This window comes from Glossina fuscipes, unplaced genomic scaffold (assembly GCF_014805625.2).
Source record: "Glossina fuscipes isolate IAEA_lab_2018 unplaced genomic scaffold, Yale_Gfus_2 28, whole genome shotgun sequence".
NCBI lineage: Eukaryota > Metazoa > Arthropoda > Insecta > Diptera > Glossinidae > Glossina > Glossina fuscipes.
Window position 1 is genome coordinate 8082248 of NW_023998423.1, and position 14122 is coordinate 8096369.

Below are 14122 nucleotides of genomic sequence, written 5' to 3' on the forward strand. Positions count from 1 at the left end.
TACGTGGAGATTTTTATCGTAAAGCAAAGAATAAAAATGATTACATTTATATTAATAAATTTCTTTTCGCCATGAAAACAGATAAATGAATTTAATTTGAAATTAATATTGACATTGTCGATCATTCATGAATCATACAAATTCGAAAAATTGTAATTTTATTTTATATAAGAATGCAGCCCTGCGTTCTTATTCCACTAATTATCTTGCTTTAGTTAAACAGCTGTTCGAATTCACCATGATTGAATGCAATGGAATGTGGGGGAAAAATGAGGAAATATTTAGTAAGCAAAGAGTCTGAATCAAAGAGAAGAAGAAGTCGGTTGAGACGCTAATTTTTTTGTTAATTTTAGTTTTTAAGTTAATTAAATTCCAGAAAAGTTTAATGCCGGTGTCAAAATTTTTACGCATGGCACAGCATTAAAACTGGGTAATTAAAATTGCAATTTCTTTAAGAAATAATAGATATTTATAAAATATCTCCAATTGCAGACGAAAAGAAGAAAAACGGGTTATAAGATTAGTGAAACGGCGGCAAATTTAGCTGAGAAAGAGATCGTTTTAAACGTAAACAAAACAATGGGACGCAGTCCTTCTCCTTCACACAGACGGCGCGAGAAAGAGCGTTCAGAGCGTAGAAAACGCCGCGAAAGGCGGTCACGTGAAAGGGAAAGAGAGAGAGAGCGCGAACGAGAACGTGAGGCGGCTAGTGGCAGTAGCGGCCGCGCATTAAGAAGAGAAAGAGATAGAGAACGTGAGAGAAGTCGCGATAGAGGAGAACGCAGTAGTCGACGCCGCTCTAGGTGAATAATAAAGTGTAGTGTATTAACAACCAAAGATGATAAGTATAAAATATTTTTTTTAACTGTACACATAGAACTGATGTTGAGTGTTGCCGGCATTTGCTTTTTTATGTTGCCTTATGGAATCTTTTTCCATTTTCACCATTAAGCGAAATTGTGTTGTCTTGCTATCTCTTTCATTGCTTCATTCCATTCTTTTGTTTGATTTACCGCATTTTTGTTCTGACAATTACCACGTGAAATGAAATAGTAAAAAATTTAAACAAATTAGTTGAAGATTAAAAAAAAAAAAACATATAGGGGAAATTGTAAATTGTTGCATTAAATAAGAAACGATGGCTTTGCGCGTGCAATTTGAAAACAGCGATGATATTGGAGTATTTAGCAAATTGACTAACTCATATTGTTTAGTAGCGATTGGTGGTTCGGAGGCATTCTACAGTGTCTTTGAATCTGAATTAGCTGAAACCATTCCTGTTGTGCATACTAGTGTGGGAGGTTGTCGCATTATCGGTCGTCTAGCAGTGGGCAATAAGAACGGTCTGCTAGTACCTAACTCGACAACTGATGTGGAGTTGCAGCATCTGCGTAATAGTTTGCCGGATGCGGTTAAAATTCAACGGATAGAAGAACGGCTATCGGCTTTGGGTAATGTCATAGCTTGCAACGATTATGTGGCCCTGGTTCATCCAGATTTGGACAAAGAAACTGAAGAAATTATAGGTGATATTCTTAACGTCGAAGTATTTCGTCAAACAATAGTCGACAACACCCTAGTGGGATCATATACAGTGTTAAGTAACCAGGGAGGCATGGTTCATCCTAAAACAAGCATACAGGATCAAGATGAGTTGTCGTCGTTGTTGCAAGTGCCATTGGTAGCTGGTACAGTAAATCGCGGTAGCGAAGTTTTGGCTGCCGGCATGGTTGTTAATGATTGGATTTCTTTTGTGGGGATGGCCACTACAGCTACGGAAATTTCAGTAATCGAAAGTGTATTTAAATTAAATCAAGCTCAACCCTCAACCGTAACAACGAAATTACGGGCAGCTTTGATTGAAGACATGTCATAAAAGTTGATTTGAGGAAATTTTGCGAAACTCCTCTACAAATTTATGTAAAACTTTTACATTGTAATGAAATTCTAGTGTAGAAATAAATTCAATTTATGAAGCAAAAAATCAATAATTCAATTTCACTGGCAATCATGTGCAAGGGAAAGGATGAATTTGAGCACTTACTTACTGTGTTATCCAAAAAAAAGCATTTTTTTAAAAATAATTAATGTTAAACAATTCTCTATAAAATAGATCCCGCTCGAATGACCATCCATCTACCTCAGCTGCAACATCAACCCGTCGACGTGGCGGCGCTGGCAGTACCCGGGGAGTCGAACGTCCCAAAATTAGCGAAGCCGATTTAGAAGGTAAATCACCCGAAGAAATAGAAATGTTAAAAACTATGGGTTTCTGTACGTTCGACACGACTAAAAATAAAAAAGTTGAAGGTAACGATGTCGGAGAAGTACATGTAATCCTTAAGCGTAAATATCGCCAGTATATGAATCGTAAGGGCGGTTTTAATCGTCCCTTGGATTTTGTCGCATAGCACCGCAGCATATTTACACTTGCTGCTTACACGGCTATGGTCGCTGTTTAGTTTTAGTCGTCGTAGTTTTTGTCACTTTTAAAGAAACAAAACCTGCAATTTTATGCAATAGACCGGTTTACAAAATTTTAAACATTTTTCAAGTCAAAATTTCCACCACCACCACCTCACCTACCTCTCAATATTTACTTTTTTTTTTTTTTTTTTTTGTTTTTTACGCAATTGTTACAGAACTATATTTACTAAATATATTCTTACTATGAAATAGTTTATATGCGATTAAGTTTAAAAAGAATGCGAAACAAGAACGAAATAGGAACATTTGAAAGTACAATTAACATGAGTAAATAGTTTATGCAAAATTTTGTTACTAATTTTATTCAATCCTTTTTTTTCGTTTTTTTTTTTTTTTAAGTTTTAAACAAGCTTCTACAAGCCCTGCTTTATGCCAGTCTTCTCTCATCTTTTTTGCTTCTTTATGCTTTCTATTCTTATTCAAATGGTAAACATGAAAAGATTTTCAAATCGAATTCAATTTTAATCAAGAAATTTGATTTGGGGGTAGAGAAGTTTTCCTGTTGAAATTAAATTACCATTGGCCGTAACTGAATTTATGTCTTGTTGTCCTTTTCAAAATTTTCTTTATAAATTTCTATATCTAATATTTTAATAAATCTCGAATATGAAACGGGCTTTTGTAACTACAGACTTATGAGTGAGATGTGCTTCAACTAGACAAATATCAATCAATTGAAGGTTACATTCAGTGAAGTTTGACTGTTGATTATTAATAACACATAAGCATTTTTTTTTTTTTTTTAATTAATGAAAAATTATTGCTTACCAAAGAAAAGTTACAAAATTGTTGAACCCTAGATAAGTGATTTCATTTTTTTTTTTTTTTTTTTTTTGCCTTTTGGTTATTAATATTAATTAGTTGTGATATTTTTTTTCTTGCTTTGAAAATTATAATCTAAAATATATTTTCATTTATCTAAAGTGGTCATATTTTTTTTTTCGAAATTCTGATGGAATTTAACTTTTGAGTTTTGATTTAAAAAACTCTTGATCCTTTGAATTTCATTATCATGTTAATTGTATTTTATTAGTTAATAAGTAAGTGTGGCTTTTGTTTAACTGTTTACAACAATAACGCACACACATACATATAATGAGAACATTTTTTAAAAAACTTGTTAGATGAATTAACTGAAATTGTATTTTAAATACAAGAAAAAAAAAAGACAAAAATAATTTAAAATATTTGAAAAATCTTCAAGAAAAGAAAAAACAAAGAAATTAAATAATCCCCCCACACTCACATACAACCACATATTCATCCTCCATACACTGCAATAGTACAATATTTTAACTAGATTTTAAATAAAAAAAAAAAAGAAATTGTGATGATTGTTTTATTATATAAAAATTTTATATATACACAATAATTGCCCATTTTCCCTCCATAAACCAAAAAAAAAAAAAAAAAAATTCCTTACATATATACATACACCTCCCCCACCAACCCCGCCCCTTTTACAATAGACCAAATAAGCAATAGCCAGGGATTTATTTATCTTTATAATTTTCTTTTATTATTTTTTTTTAATTTATTTTCTATTAAAAAAGAAAAAGTATACTCGTGTGTTAGAGTTATAACTAAAAGAAGAAAAAAAAAAAAAACTAACAGAAATAAAAAAGAAGAAAAAATAACATTCAATTATTAAATAATCACAAATTTATATAAGAATCGAACTGAGAAGAGAGTGAAATAGAAATAAAAAATGTTAACAGTTAATTCAATCACAAGTGCCGTTAAATTATTAACTTTAATTCTTGTTTTTAACAAATTTCCTTAAAAACACGAAATAATTGTTCATCTTTTCTTTTATTATTCAATATTCTTGTATCTTTCTTTTATTCATAATTATTTAACTCATAACTAATTAACTATTCCTTTTAACCATTTCACTGCAATAGTTGAATGTTTGGCTTAACTGGGTTTTAAACAAAACATAAAATATTTGGCTTTGCTCATACACACACACACATATATATCTATAGTTTATAAAACGAAATTGCAGGGATTTATTTATACTTTAACTTATATTTATAAATTAGTTTTTTTTTCTTTTTTTTTTCTTTTTATAAACATTTAATAATTAAAGAAAATATTGTATTGATACTAAAGAATAAGGAGAAATTAAATAAATATGTTTTTAAATTGAATATTCTCAAATATATTTTATGTAAGATTCTATGATTCTTGCCGTTCATGTTCACATATTAGCCGCGGACCGATGGACTTTAAAAGAAATCCATATTTACGCGGAATTCAAATTTCTATTAAGCTTCAATTTCTTACTCATGTCGTTAAAGGATCGCTTTATTTTATTATACCTGAGATCGCTAGTTTAAAAACAACACAACTGTACATTTTTCAGGAAATAAATTCCTGTTGGCTTAATAAGTCGTTTGAAACCTTTATTATACGTAAAAACAATTTGTTACATAAAAAAAAATTTTTTTCTCCGTAAAGACGGCCTATGTCAATAGTTTTATACAATTTTTATAGGCGTGGCATTCGATTTTACCCTATTTTCAAAAATGAAAATGTCAAATGAATCGCAGCTTAACGTATTTGATCCGTGTCTAATGATACCAAACTTTTTTAATATAGTAATAGATGTCTTTAAGTAGCGTTCTATATTCACTTAAATGCATTTGAAAGAGAATATGACCTTGAAAGAGATTCGAATGGTGTTAGTACTTCTGCCAAGAAATTAAATGTTTGGATCGGGGTTCTTAGTACCAATTACGAGTTCGGCTACAAATTTGTACATTTTTTGCCGTTTTCTCCGCCAATTTTACTACGCATAAAATGTAAGGCAAGTATTTCTGTCTGATAGCGCCAGATGCTAGCATAATATGGTCCCTCAAATAAGGAGAAATATATAAATACGGAAGTATGGCTTTATAATTCTGAAATTACGAATCAATCGAGAAGTTTATTGTAGCAGAAAACCCGCTTTCAGACTTTAAACGCGTCTTTCTGGATGTTCCAGCATAGCATTTTCGTCAACAATCTCCATTTCTCCCTATGAGAAATCCGAAGGAGATTTTCGCCTATCGGGATTTTCGGATTATCTCTTAACGAAAGAAAGCATTTTCTTGGGTCGAGAACTAAGCAGTTTTATCTAATACTCGTCAAACCAGAAAAAAAAGTAAAATTTTCTACACACTTCTCCATGTAGATGGTGATTTTTTTATACACACGACTGAAGGATGGGGAGGCATACTCATTTTGTTTCTTTTCACAATGTACGTAGCAGGGCAAAGGGTGCTTCAGAGACCCTAGAAAGTTTATATAATCTATAATTCAGCGTGAAGTTCTGAGTTGATTTACCCATGTCGGTCCGTCTGCGAGGTGTTTGTTGTTGACACACTCTTGGTCGGAAAAATGTCGACTTAAAATTTGGTAGAAACATTGAAAGTTTTTGCTGTTTAAGGAAGTGGAAAAAATCGACCACGCCCACATATTACTTTTTTACTTTTCCGAGGCTTTATGCTTACTTATCATAAGGCAAACAAGACAGAATGTTTAAAACTATCCTCCTCCTCCTATATTATCTGCCTAAAAATGGGTTAATTCTAAAATGAATACGGTAGACACCACGATCTGGTGGATTAGTTTTCCTTAGCAATACCAGCGATATGGGTATCAAATAAAACAAGTTGGAGAGTGGAATGCAAAAAGCATAGTGGTGGGTATACGAAAATCGGCCCGCGCCGAATATAGCTTACTTGTTAGTTATTAAGAGATCGTATCTATATTGCTATATTGTCCCCTTTAGGGATAATAACGTCTCATATATATATTTTTCATTTACACAATTTTTTTGATCTTCTTTGCAAAATTTTGATGATATCACAGGGATACCGTTACAATGACAAGCAATCGAAGGAGAAGTCTAACTCGACCAGCAATCGAGTACCATCGGTGCAAAAAGCCTTCATATCGTTTTTATGTTTCCAAAGCTAATATAGCTCCCCGATAGTTACACTCATAAATTGACGTCAGGTTTGCCATTTTTTAGTATTTCTCAAATATAATCTTTTTACTTAAATGTACGCTTTGAATACTCTTCGAATCTTATAAGCCTACCACTCTTCCGTCTATTTCAAAAAAAGTTTTCAAGAATACACTTTTTTGAGTCGTTACGATGGCGTCACCTCTTAAGGCAAAGTTTGGATAGGGCTAGTTTTGTCATCCTTTTATAGGATAGCTTGAGTCATCTACTCCCATATGCAAAACTGGCAAATCTTTGAGATTAAAATATCCTAAAGCTTATAATTTATTGACAAAGTTCTTCATTTATTGTTTCAATTCGTCAGCCATTATGATCGTCTTCGATGCTTTTGGATGACCTTTTTATATAACTTGGTGTTTCCCATAGTTGTTAAGCACATTGCTCCGATTTTAAGCACGTGCTATCAATTGTCGAATTAGCTTTAAAACTGCTCCGCCTTATTATGTATTGAGAATTTGGAAATGAGGCTAATTCACGGTCAAGAAAAAAATTACATTGCTGCTATTGATTTAACGGTAAGTATCAAGGATTCCACTCATTCTTACTTGTCCTTTTTTTTTACTATTTATTAATTATTTATTATCCTATAATTAAATTTAATTACTAATATGTTCGTATATCGCAGCGGTACGAGACGGTATATACACTTCAAAATAACTGCTACGCCCTGCGTAAGTTTCAGATTTAGTGAAATGTTTACAATTCTTATCGATGCGCTGGAAACCGCCATAAATTTTATCGTCAGTGGTTAAAGACACTTTGTAGGTACCCGGCCAATTAGTGCCTACGCAATAATTTGTAAAGCTCTTGGTAGGATGAAAATTGAAAACGAATACTAGACCAGCCCTTTCATAGGCAATCACTTTATCACTCTCATGCTTCCAGCTAACGTAGGCTGGATCGGAATGTAACCAACCGAAGCGTTCTTCTAATTCATTCATGGCCCGATCAAATTCACCTAGGAAATGATATTTCAGTAGATCGTCATCCGCTAAGTTCCATTGACGTCTAGCGTAATGATACGACTCATTATTACCCGGTCGAGGAAAATCTAACCATTCTGGATGACCGAATTCATTGCCCATAAAATTCAAGTAAGCTTCACCGCCCAAGCTATGGGTAATTAAACGGATCATTTTATGCAAAGCCAATCCTCTATCAATAATTATATTCGATTCGGATAAAACAGACATGTTGGTATACATTTCTTTATCCATTAACCAAAATGCTAAGGTTTTATCACCTACCAAGGCTTGATCGTGAGACTCAGCATAAGCTACCGTATTTTCGCGATAACGCCGATTGGTTAGGGTATGAACTAAATTACCCATATTCCATTGATCGTCACTATATTCCTTGAGCAATTGGATCCATTTGTCCGGTATCGCCATACCAAGTCGATAATCGAAACCTATACCGCCTTCGTATATGGGACGACACAGTGTAGGCATACCTGAAACGTCCTAAATCCGAAATTTAGAATAAAACATTTTTCAATCAATGTTTCATTCATTCATTTTTAATTTTCAATTCTTACTTCTGCTATGGTCACGCATTGGGGATTTTGAAGATGCAACATATAATTGGCGAGAGCCAAATAATTTAAAGCATCGGTATCGACATTCATACCGAAATATTCGTTATAATCACCACTGAAGCTTTGATCGATACCTCGAGAATGATATATCATTGAAGTTACTCCGTCAAATCTAAGAAGATTCTTAAAATATTGAATTGAATAGATATTGAAGTGTTTTTAATTTCCCACCTGTAACCATCGAAGTTATAGTTTTCACGCCACCATCTTAAATTGGATAGTAGAAATCGTAAAACCTCGTATTCAACATAGTTGAATAATCGACTGTCCCATAAGGCGTGCTCACCCCTTGGCCCGTCATGAAAATAACAATTATTGGTACCATCGAATTGATTGAGACCGTCTTGAACGTTTTTGCTGGCATGAGAATGCACCACATCCAACAAAACAAATAAACCGCTTTCATGAGCTACATCGATCATGCGTTTCAACTGCTCGGGTGTACCAAATCGACTGGACGCGGCGAAGAAACTGGTCACTTGGTATCCAAAACTAGCGTAGTATGCATGTTCCATAACGGCCATTACTTGTATAGCGTTATATCCTTGCCTTTTAATACGAGGTATTACTTCAGTCGTGAAATGATCGTAGCTTGCAATGCATGGTTCTTGCGACGCTATACCCACATGGCATTCATAGATGCGTAACGATTTAGGTCGTTTAGCACTAGGATACTTGAATGTATATATTTCCTCATCAGCCGGATGCCAAACAAGCTGTTTGAAGTTGACGCCTAAATTGGCTTCCTTAGGCGGTTGCTTGACATACACAGCCCACGGCGATAGCCGATCCAGTAATTCCCCCTTTTCATTGCGGACAATAATTTTAATTTCACTTAAATGTTTTACAGCGGGAGTGCCATCAGCGTTTGGTGGTAACTTTAATTCCCATTTACCAAATTCTAATTTTTGAAAAGGATTCGCTTCCCATTGCCAATTATCTGTAAGTTGAACAAGGGCAAAAGATGCACTGACTTTGCATTCAACAATCTCTAAGAGACCTAAAGACGCTTAGACAAAAAATAAGTACAAGTTCGATAGGAAAAATTTGACAAGGAATGTTCGAATGTCAAAAATTAAAACAAATTTCTCTTTCATAGCCGCTGAAGAAGTAAAAGGGTGCACGATGAAAACATTCGGAAGCTCGGGGAGCTATATTTCCATATCTTCCTGATGAATGTACGGTTCTCGCTAGACTTGGCTTTGTTTTTTCTTTTTTGTGGAAATTTTGATATTCGCAGGAATTAAAATACATATGCTATGTACTTTGAATATTAGGCCGAGTCATAAGTAACTTTCGATGCAGTCAGATAGAATCTGTTGTTCATATTTATCCACTATAAGTTACCGAGATACACGGGTTTTCTATTTTCACTATATAGATGAGGATTCAGTCAGTCTTCTATCAAGTGTTTTACGTGATTCAAGCTGCGTTAAACTACGTTTCTTAACCTCTAAAATGGAGGGAGTCAAAAAGTGGACATTCGACACGAAGTGCTTTAGGAATTTAAACTAGACAATAGCGCTAAGGCGACAGCTGAAGAGATATGCAGCATATACCGTGAAGGACTGATAACTGTTCGGGCAGTTAGAAATTGGTTTGTAAGATACGGGTCTGGAGATGCGGGACGTCAAGTTATTTATGATTGACTCCCTCCTAATAATTGGATACATACATAACCAAAGAGCTATAGCTAACAACCTGTATCAGATATCGAAATAATTTTTTTTTATAAATATTGTTATTAAAATTAATAGGTAATCGTTTCTAAACAATTAACAGGACATAGTAGCTTAGATAGATTAATTTACATATCGATAAAGTTTGGGCTCTATATATTTCTAAGAAAAAAAAAAAAACAATTTATGTCAACAAGATGACCACCCTCAGATAAATATCTTATGGGTTTGTCCGGTTCCAATGTTATGTAAAACTTAATGTAATTGAACGAAAAGGATAATTACGTAGGCTTACTGAAATCTCCAGTCATATAGAGTCCTTTGGCACCGGGTGCCCATTCGCGGGCCACCACTGAATTATCGTCTTTGAAATGTAAACCGTAATATTTGTAACCTTGAGAAAATTCCTCTAAGCCACCTTCCAATTTATCGATTTTATTTAACCAGTCCTGGAGAGCGCCATGTCTAAATGAAAAAAATCGTAAAATAAAATGAATAAAAAAAAGGACTTTATAAAAAATAAAATAAAAGGAGGATTCGAATCTTTTTTTTCCAATCGCTGTGATCCTAAAAAAACGGGTAAAGAACTACATTTTCATATTTTATGATAACGGTTGGGCGCGGCTGATTTTTTCTACTTTCACAATAAAATTGGGAATTTATTTGTTGTATGTGTTGCACTTTATCAGTAAGAAGCCGAAAACAACGGAAAGCAATGGAGAATATTGACAGTTCTTGCCACTGTAGTGTGTCTTTTGCCCGATTCGAGTCATTTTCAAATTCTTTTGCAAATTTGCGGTCATACTTCTATTCATACGCATTTATGATTATCAGCTTTAAAGACAACAAGTAAGAAAATTATAATTGGCCGTGACCGAATCTTTTATACCCATCGCCCATTCCTAAAAGGATTTAAAAGTTAAAGAACTAAATTTTCATGCTCTGCAATATAAAGTGGGAGCGGCTGATTTATGCTATTTTCAAAATAAAGGTTTTTGTCGTATAGGCGAGTGGGCGTTGTAGGCGTGGTCTTTGAATAGTTTAGGGCATTTCCAAATTCTACCGTAAATTTGTAGGTGATATTTCCATTTTTGCGAACGAGAGAATATTTACCGCAAACGATCAACAGTTGGGCGGACGAGCAGACGGACGTGTTTGAGTGCATTTCAAATTTGAAGCTAGTCAAGAATTTACATACTTTATGCGGTTTTTGAAGCTTATTTCTGGGCCGTATAAAAGTATTGGGAAAAAAATTAAATTTTGATACATTAATATTGGGTAGGCGTGGTCAACTTTTTCCCATTTTTATACAGGCACTGCAGCATCGCTCATAGAATATGCAATCAAATTTTTGTACAATTACAAAACAGATGTGCCCTCAATTTATCTAGTATTGCGGGCGTATTCTTTGATCGACTTCGCCCATTTTCAATGCCAAACTGCGTGCCAGTGTTTCCGACATTTTTGATAAATTTGAAATCGATAATTTCATTTTTCCGGCCCGGGGAATAGTTACAAAAGACTGTAAGGACAGACAGACGGACATGCTTAAATCGATTTAGAATTTGATGCTGATCTAGAATATATGTAGTTTGTGGGGTCTCTGATAACTTTTTCTGGGAGTTGCAAAGGTTTTGATAAAATAAATATACCCCTCATATAATAAGCAGATAGTAGAAGTATTGCCGCCCAAATGCTTACTTCCTGCTTTCGTTTTCACTATTATCGGCTAATGGTTCTGCTGCAAGGCGAACGTAAAATTTTCATAAGAGAAAAAGATTCATACGTTATCTTTTCTTTAACTAACCTTCAATTGACCTCATTTTGAATTATTAAAATTTATTTGTAAAATTATATTTTATTGATACAAAAAGTATTCTTTTCGTCTTTTGCTCATTACTTTACAAATTCTCCATTACCAGCAGCTGATCATTTTTTATATGAACTTACCTTCTGCGTATTTCACGTTCATACGGCTTTAGATAGGGATCTAATTTAAATAGATTTTCTATTTCGGCCACTTGCACTTTCATTGGATCCATTTATGTTTTTTTTTTTTGCTTTTTTTTTTTTATGAGTTAATTAGTAAAAGTAATAAGTAAGTATATAAAACACAAATGAAAAATAAAACCTGAGTTCTTCTTATAGTAGCAGCTGCTTACTAAAGAATGAAAAGGCGGATAATTACTATGAACTATATACACACACACAATAGAATCAAAATTTTTTTTTTTTTATTATTTATCTCTTATTACAATGTTTTGACTAATTTTCTCTTAAGCTGTTACTCTTTATATTTTGCCAAAGTCGCTGATACGATAACTTTTTGCAACTTTACGTTAAAATCTTATTTTATTAATGTTTTTATTGAATTGATCAGTTCGCACTTGTCTTTTCGCTCAGTACACTTCTAAAGCTTGTAGCTATGAAAGAGAGAGAGGAAGAGAGGAGGAAGAGCATTTTCGTTATTTGTCTCAATTTTCTTCGATCTTTTGTAGCATATAAGTTAAGACAATTTTATTTAATCCATGCAATCAAGGAAAGTTAAATATTGATTAGTTATGTACGTATGTATTCATGTCACCCATGGCCGACATGTGCAGTAAGAATGTAATATTTTTTACTTTTACTAATCTCCAAACTTCCTTATTCCTTAGGTACGTCTCAGACGTCAGTATTGCTTTAAAATTCGCGGAAGACACAAATTCCTTATTTAAGCCTTTGCACTCGACATTTTTTTTCATTCGTATTCGTCATATGTCACCAACAGCAAAACACCCGAATACTAATTTTTACGATTTGTGTTAAGAACTGCAAATTATTTACAATGTCTCCGCAGCGGAGCCCTCGAGTTTGAAGACCAATTTTAAATGGCTCCGCTCCGGAGCCCTCGAGTGCAAAGGGTTAACAACGAAATAGAGAACGGTATAGCTTTTCTTTACTTCCTGCTCCTTTTTATAATATTTCTTTTTAGAAGCGGAAGAAGTAAGTTGAAGAAGAAAAAGACGAAAGCAAGGAGCACGAATCTAAAAAAACTAGTAAGGGGCTGGTATTGGAGTAAATATAAAAAGTGAATTTATAAGATAAGAATTTTCCAAGCTGTTTATATCAAAAATTTCCTGCCATCAGTCCGTCAGAATAATTTTATTGGATCCCGCTGTACACTGATATACGAAAATGGAAAGTAAAGAAATTTATTATTATTATTATTATTAATATTGTTATAAATTTGGTCAGAGAATAAATTCGAAGATTAAAGTCTTAAAAGCACTAGCATCTAACGCTTTCGGCTTTATTAAAAACTCAACCGAACTTGAGACATAAACTCACGATCATTGAATTGCTGGTCGACGCTCTAGCCTATTGAATATTCCTTCACTGAAAATTAACTTAATCCTGTTAAGTACATGTTACAGATATTCAGATTTGGTTTTCTTTGGTCATAGAATCCGAAAATATGTGCGAAAATTGTTTTCCTTTTTTTCCTTTCATTTTTGTGAGATTCGCTGCAACAAGCAAAACCTATAAGAAAACTTGCAATAACATTATTTCAGGGGAATTTAAAGGAGTAGTCGGCTAACGACAAAGCTAGTCGTACGGTGTAAGCGTCGCAGATTAAAAAACACTTGAATTTGTATAAGTAGTAATCCAAATATGAACAAATCTCCTTGTTTCTATAGTTATCATGGAAAGATGGTCCTAGCTCTGTCTACTTTAGCTGACTTACAAAAATTTAAATGCAGTAAAATTAATAACAAAACGAAGAGAGATAAAAAAGGTTCGTCTATTATGAGTCAGGTCTTCGTCCGTGTACCAAGCACGTTTATTGACCGCCCACTGTAATATGATCGTCCGCTGAGTCATAGTTCGTCCTCTCCTAGCGCTTCTTCCATTAGCATGCTAAACCCTTTTCTTCGATACTCGATCATCATCCAATTTCTGCAAACGTTCGTAAAAGCCATTGACAACCCGCCAATATGGTATCCAGATATAGGAATTCAGTCTGGTTGTCTCTCCGTCTGTACAATGTCTATTGCAATCATTCCCCTGGCCGGAAAAATGAAATTATCAACTTCAAATTTGGCAGTAATACTTAAAGTCCATGCACGCAGGTTGGTCTTGAAAATGGGCCAAGTCAGTCGAAGGGCACACCGACAGTGCTAGATAAACTGGGAATGCTTTTGATTTTCAAAAGGAATTAGAAATTGGCTTTTTGCTCATTCCTCATAAATAACAACAGATAAATGTACAAAAATTTGAACGCATATTTTATGGTCCATGCGTAGTACCTGTACAAAAATGGGAAGAATTTCTCACGCCTACTCAATATGATAGTGCACTGAA

The 14122-nt window shown here is 33.9% G+C and overlaps 3 protein-coding genes across 3 annotated transcripts; 2 read left to right on the forward strand and 1 right to left on the reverse strand.

The window, feature by feature from the left end:
- The first annotated feature begins 283 nt into the window (after positions 1-283).
- LOC119636644 (U4/U6.U5 small nuclear ribonucleoprotein 27 kDa protein) lies at positions 284-2579 on the forward strand. Its single transcript, XM_038032135.1, has 3 exons — positions 284-430; positions 493-803; positions 2114-2579. Exons 2-3 carry the CDS (start codon positions 580-582, stop codon positions 2409-2411), a joined length of 522 nt encoding a protein of 173 aa, XP_037888063.1. The 5' UTR covers positions 284-430; positions 493-579; the 3' UTR covers positions 2412-2579.
- Positions 882-2200, forward strand: LOC119636642 (eukaryotic translation initiation factor 6). Its single transcript, XM_038032134.1, has one exon. It carries the CDS (start codon positions 1139-1141, stop codon positions 1874-1876), a length of 738 nt encoding a protein of 245 aa, XP_037888062.1. The 5' UTR covers positions 882-1138; the 3' UTR covers positions 1877-2200.
- A 3428-nt stretch (positions 2580-6007) lies between the features above and the next one.
- On the reverse strand, positions 6008-11944 carry LOC119636736 (1,4-alpha-glucan-branching enzyme). Its single transcript, XM_038032312.1, has 5 exons — positions 11729-11944; positions 10074-10243; positions 8271-9039; positions 8040-8211; positions 6008-7965 (listed from the first exon to the last, which is right to left on the reverse strand). The coding sequence occupies exons 1-5, from the start codon at positions 11818-11820 to the stop codon at positions 7099-7101; spliced, it is 2070 nt and encodes a 689-aa protein (XP_037888240.1). The 5' UTR covers positions 11821-11944; the 3' UTR covers positions 6008-7098.
- Between the last annotated feature and the right edge of the window lie 2178 nt (positions 11945-14122).

What these genes read in the sequence shown, in the direction of transcription:
- LOC119636736 (XM_038032312.1), bottom strand. Translation starts at nt 11,820, where the DNA reads ATGGATCCAATGAAAGTGCAAGTGGCCGAAATAGAAAATCTATTTAAA. An exon ending in GAACGTGAAATACGCAGAAG is followed by an intron (nt 10,244 to 11,728) that starts GTAAGTTCATAT and finishes TTTTTCATTTAG; the next exon opens with ACATGGCGCTCTCCAGGACT. An exon ending in CTATATGACTGGAGATTTCA is followed by an intron (nt 9,040 to 10,073) that starts GTAAGCCTACGT and finishes TTCAACTTACAG; the next exon opens with ATAATTGGCAATGGGAAGCG.
- LOC119636642 (XM_038032134.1), top strand. Translation starts at nt 1,139, where the DNA reads ATGGCTTTGCGCGTGCAATTTGAAAACAGCGATGATATTGGAGTATTT.
- LOC119636644 (XM_038032135.1), top strand. Translation starts at nt 580, where the DNA reads ATGGGACGCAGTCCTTCTCCTTCACACAGACGGCGCGAGAAAGAGCGT. An exon ending in AGTAGTCGACGCCGCTCTAG is followed by an intron (nt 804 to 2,113) that starts GTGAATAATAAA and finishes TCTATAAAATAG; the next exon opens with ATCCCGCTCGAATGACCATC.